Source organism: Mustela putorius, unplaced genomic scaffold (assembly GCF_011764305.1).
Source record: "Mustela putorius furo isolate JIRA1106 unplaced genomic scaffold, ASM1176430v1.1 tig00003942_pilon_pilon_pilon, whole genome shotgun sequence".
NCBI lineage: Eukaryota > Metazoa > Chordata > Mammalia > Carnivora > Mustelidae > Mustela > Mustela putorius.
In genome coordinates, this window is record NW_025422087.1 from 15,911,308 (window position 1) to 15,917,307 (window position 6,000).

Consider the following 6,000-nt stretch of genomic DNA (forward strand, 5'->3'; position numbering starts at 1 on the left):
TTCCCTTTGGTAACTGTTCAGTTTTATAGTGGAGATGGAAAACACAGAAACAAAATAATTTCCTCTCTAGCCCCATCATGTTCCACTGAGGTAAGTAAGGCACTGAGAAATAAAATGAGGCAAGTTAGATAGAACTTAGATCTCTTGCCTCTAATCTGTCACAATTTTTTTGGTGTTTTTCTGGGCAGCTTTATGCCCAAGAAAAAACAAACTACAGTTACTTTATTTTTATTTTTTACTCATTTATTTTTTAAAGATTTTGTTTTTTGAGAGAGAAACAGAAGGACTAAGCGAGAGAGAGCGAGAGTAACATGAGGGGAGTCAGGGGCAGAGGGAGAAGCAGACTCCCTGCTGAGCAGGGAGCCTGATGTAGGGCTCGATCCCGGGATCATGACCTGAGCTCCCGGGATCGTGACCTGAGCTGAAGGCAGATGCTTAACCAACTGAGCCACCCAGGCACCCCTTACTTTTTTCTTAAATAGCTTATTTCGGGGCACCTGGGTGGCTCAGTTGATGAAGTGTCTGCCTTCGGCTCAGGTCATGATCTCGGGGTCCTGGGACTGAGCCCCTCCTCAGGCTCTGCGTTCAGCTGGGAGCCTGTTTCTCCCTCTGCTCTGCCCTTCCCCCTTCCACCCACGCATGCTCTCTCTCAAATAAATAAATAAAATACTTTAAAAAGTACAGTCTTCGTGTCTGGGAAAGCCACACTTTTACAGATGTTTAAATGACATTCTTTGGATTCTTCTGCCTTTCTCTCATGGCTCTGTATGACTTGACCATAGCACTGAAGTCAGACTACAAGTCAGTCGTTGTACACTTTTGGCTTCTACTACATCACATTTTCACAACCTTGTTAAGTAGAGGTGTACTGAGTGTTCTAGACATCAGGGATACAACAGTGAACAAAACCAAAATTCCCTGCTCTCCTGGCTCGAATGTTCTAGTAAGGAGACTAACAAGTACCGTGTCAGGGGGTAGAACCACTATGGGGAAGAGCCAAGGGAGTGGGGCTGTCCAGGGATGAGTTTCTTTTAAAATGTGGCCTAGGCAGTCCTGACTGCAAAGGTAACATTTTAGCCAAACCTAATAGAGGTGAGGGAGAGAGAGATAATGGGAGCTTTTCCTGAAGAGGAGCCTCCCTCTTGTGGCATATTTTCTTGCATATTCAGCTTTCAGTGTTTAGATCTTTGGGAAGATTGCCAGATTTACTTTTGCTTCTTAATCACCATGATCCTACATAAGGACCTATTTCTCTGTAGCTGTCACTAAATAGAATTAGTAATATGTGACCGAGTAATATTTATGAAATTCTTAAGGATCATCTGTTGAGAATATTCTTTTCCATGTAAATCTTTTAACTTTGAATGACCTCAGGATCCTGAGATCAAGCTCCAAATCGGGCTCCCTGCTTACGGGGAGCCTGCTTCTCCCTCTCCCTCTGCTGCTCCCCGTTTGTCCTCTGTGTCTGTCAAATGAATATATAAAATCTACAAAAAGAAAAAAAAAAAACCTAGATGGCTGACTTTATTTACTCATAGCCAGGTTTGTTCCATAAAGGAGGAGGTTTGTAGAATACATATAAGATATTTAAGGATAAAAATAAGTTATCAGTGTTTAGGCTGACGGAAATGTGAGTAGGGAAATAAGATAGCTGTGGTCAAAACTAGACAAAAATGTAGGATATGAGTCTATGTAATTGTTAAAAGTCAGTTTAGGGTGTAAAGGTATAAGGTCATTATGCAAAATGTGGATACAATGCTCTTTTATTCTTGAAACAGTATCCTAGAAACGAGACCTTTTCACCCAATGTCTGACGTAATTCTGTTACTTGCCATTGCTCAATTCCAGGTCCTAATCTTTGGAAGAGATGTATGAACCTAAAAATACTAGTTATGATAAAAAATGTGTTTTATTAACATCTAAGTTACAGAAGAAACAGTGCTTTTCCCACTTTGAAATCTGATTTTCTTTCTTTGCAGGTTATATGGCGGGATGAATTACCGTCGGCTGGGGGGTGGTGTAGGAGTTATTAAAATGACACATTGTGAATCCCATATATGGTGAACATCTAGAAGACAGTCATGTACATGCTTCTCTGTATTCTGGAGAGCTTTGACTTTTGACTTTGGAGCTTTGTATAGCTCAAGAAAACATTAGAACAAATTTTATTCGTTGCCGGTGCCTCAACATATGGAAATACAAATACAATGAAAGTACTTCAACTGCAAGATGCCATCTTTGCACAAAAATTCTCAACTCTGTGCAGAATATTTATTTTTGGTTTTAATTTATCATGGGTTTTTTGTTGTTGGGTTTTTTGTCATTGTTTCGTTTTGTTTTGCTTTGGGTTTAGCCTTCCTCCCACTAAAAAAGGACAAAAAAAAAAAAAAAGGAAAAGAAAAAAAATTCCAAGGAGCTAAAGTTTATTTTTAAGATATTAAGTCTGAAAATACTAATTAAGGGAGAAGGGCTCTACATGATCTGGTTATTTTCAGGCACTCCATCCACACGACTCCGCAACTTTCAAGGACTACCAGTGATAAAGATAGGTATGCCAAGGGCATTGTTTAGCCATCATGCTTACACTAAGCACCAGAAGACTTGAAAATCTACAAAAAAAAAAAAAAAAGAAGAAGAAAGAAACACTCATTTTAAATAGTACAATTCAAAAGGAATAGTAAGTAGATAAAAGCAGGACTCAGACACTAAAGTTTTCATCAGTGCAAGTTTGCATCTTGTTTCCTTCCATATGAACTTGTTTTCCACTGTATTTACTCTTTTTTCATAATATTTTCATAGAACTTCTGCTAGCTCTAGAGCTCTGCTCAGTGCCTCTATTGAAACAGTATACCCTTCTTATATGCTGTCTTGAGAATCCTCCAATAGAATCATGTGCTACTCTGCAAAAGTTTTTGCTCAGAAATATTACTGACTGAAACAACTTTCCTTCTTGTTTCCTTATTGCTACTAAGGACCAGCAGGGAGAAATATCCTCTCCCCAGCAGTGAATACTGTTATGCAATTTACACTTGACGCTCAGGCCTGCTGAAGCTGAGGCTTACCTGTAATCACAGCCTCCAAGGGAATGAATTCTTCAGTTCATGTAATAATACATGCTAATGAGTGTGAAATTGAGGCATTTTATTAATAAAATCTTGGTTCTTTTATACAGATTATATATCATTATCCTCATCTGTAAAGCCACTGTTACTACTTTCAAATTGCACTTTCTGGTGAAAAGTTAAAATTTTTAAGGAAAAAAATGATACAAATTTCAGTGGTCAGAGTTTTCTCATTGTGTTCATAGACCAATTTTTTTTCCAATGTATTTTGCAGGAAGATCTTTGAATAAGACTTTAACCACAACCAAAAGGAATAACCTCCTTCTCCCTCCCCCTACTACAAAAATGTTTGGCAACTTTTGTGTTTACATTTAAAGATCATTTGCACCTTTACAAGGAAAAAAAGTATTTGGTAAAAAGTTGTTTACATGTATCATTTATGCTTTTTTCTAGCATGTATAACTTTTTTAAATAAAGGTAGTACTTACCATAAAAAAATTTGGGGCTGATGTTTTTTGGTGCTTGTGTCTTTGCTGTTTAGTTTCTTTTTTTTTTTAAAGATTTTATTTATTTATTTGACAGAGATCACAAGTAGGCAGAGAGGCAGGAAGAGAGAGAGAGGAGAAAGCAGGCTCCCCGCTGAGCAGAGAGCCCGATGTGGGGCTCCATCCAAGGACGCTGGGATCACGACCTGAGCGGAAGGCAGAGGCTTTAACCCACTGAGCCACCCAGGCACCCCTGCTGTTTAGTTTCTATACCAATTTTATGTCCTTTATGTAAAGTTTCAGGTACTTTCAACCTGAAGGAATAAAGGGGCTGCCAGCTGGAATTATGAACTTATGTATTTTATATAATAGTACTATATAACCTAACCTCTAAACTTATTTTTGGTGTAGCACTTAGAACCATATAATTTTGGGCTAGAAGGACTCTTAACAATCATCTGGTCCATACCCATCCATTTCTTTGCTCTAAGCCTGAAAACCAAAGATGTCCTTCCTAAGAGTAAATATAGTCAGTGATAGGACCAACATTAAAAATCAGTTCCCCCAACTCCCACTCCATTTCTCTGTGCCACACTGCCACTACACCCCCACTTGAAACATGGCCTAGAATTAAATGTACTAACAGACTTCAAGTAAATCTGGTATGTAACATTAAAAATATACAAGCACTTCATAAGATCCTTAGAGTGCTGCATCATTAAGTCAGACTTCAAGATAAAACTCACTTACTTCCCAAGATTCTACTATTGCATGTATTTTATAGGAACAATTCACATGGCAGTGGTTCAACAGCAGAGACCCAGGAACTACAATACTGACCAAAGTGTTCACTGGAGCCTAAAGGGTTATTTTTCCCCCCACTGAAAGTGGTCCAGTTTTATTATTGAGAAAATGTACCTATTATATAGTATCACTGCTATAAAGAACATTTGCCTAGTGATTTCCACAACTGAAGAGAGCTCAGAATTGGGTTGGGTTGGCAGTCCACTTCATTTTATAAATTAGTAAATTGAAGCCTAGAAAGTTGAGGACATGTTAGAAACTGAACCTCATATCCATATCCCGATTCCAAATCCATTCATTGTTCTTTATACTACTCTCCAATGTAGGGGACAGCAGTTTACCCTATGTCCTCCCCTCTTACGGATCCAAGAAGAGATGTTGATTTTTCCATCTCTTCAACTTTTTATTTGTTAGGACACAGGGCTATCCTCCTATGAGGAACTGGAAACTGGAAGCGAAATGTGTAGCTTTAAGTAAAAAAAAAATATGAATTACCCCAATAGTGCAGGAAAATAATTTGACAAGAACCAACACAGATGCGTAATAAAAACCATCAACAAATTAGGAAGAGAACTGCTTTAACCTGACAAAGGGCATGTATGAGAAACCTACAGCTAACATCATATTTAACAGTGAAATATATACTAAGATCAGGAACAATATAAAACTACCTTCTCACCACTTCTATCTGCCATTGTGGTGGAAATTCTAGCCAAGGCAGTTCGGCAAGGAAAAGAAAGAAAAGGCATCCAGATTGAAATTAAGTAAAACTTTTTATTCACAAATATCATTTAGTCTTGCATACAGAAAATCCTAAGAAATTCACTGAAAAAATTACTAGAATAAACAAGTTCAGCAAGATCACAGGATATAAGAGCAATATATACTCACAACAATCCAAAAATGAAATTAAGGAAGCAATTCCAAGTGTGTAAAAGTGTAAGCATATTTTAAAAAGGTGTTCTCTTCAAAAGCAGAAAACACACAAAATTATCTTACTGTCATTATCGAGTATGGATGGACATGGAGTTCTACTTTGAAACTCCCTGGCTATCCAGAATAATTTTCACTTATATGAAAAAAAAATTGCCATTTTCAATAGCATGAAATAAATACTTAGGAATAAATTTAACAAAAAAAAGTGCAATACTTGTATGCTGAAAACTCTAAAATGCTGCTGAAGGAAGTCTTGAAATAAATGGGAAAGTATTCCATGCTCATAGACTAGATATTAGACTTAATACCATTATAACGGCAGTACTCCCCAAATTTATCTGATTGAACACAACCACTATCAAAATCCCAGCTGTTTCAAAATTGACCAGCTGATGCTAAGATTCTTTGGAAATACCAAAGATCCAGAATAACCAAAACAATCTTAAAAAAAAAAAAAAAGGAAAAGTTGGAAGACTCATACTCCCTGATTTCAAAATGTACTACAAAGCTACACTAATCAAGACAGTGTGGTACTGGCATAAAGACTAACATCAATGAAACAGAGTTGAGAGTCCAGGAATAAGCACCTCTGGCCAAATGATTTTTAAAAAAGGTGACAGAGGTGACACGGGAAAACAAGTCTTTTTAATAAATGGTACTAGAACAAATGAATGATAAGAATGAATGAAGATGCAAAATGATGAAACTGAATG

The 6,000-nt window shown here is 37.3% G+C and overlaps 1 protein-coding gene across 2 annotated transcripts in view; it reads left to right on the forward strand.

Moving 5' to 3' along the window:
* Nucleotides 1–3,560, forward strand: part of KLHL20 (kelch like family member 20) — a 61,610-nt gene extending 58,050 nt beyond the window's left edge. For both annotated transcript variants that reach the window (XM_004761933.3, XM_045069568.1), the window contains one exon: nucleotides 1,980–3,560. In XM_004761933.3, the coding sequence (XP_004761990.1) occupies nucleotides 1,980–2,064 (85 nt within the window). In that variant the 3' untranslated portion in view covers nucleotides 2,065–3,560. The remainder of the gene's footprint in view (nucleotides 1–1,979) is intronic.
* Nucleotides 3,561–6,000: the final 2,440 nt, after the last annotated feature.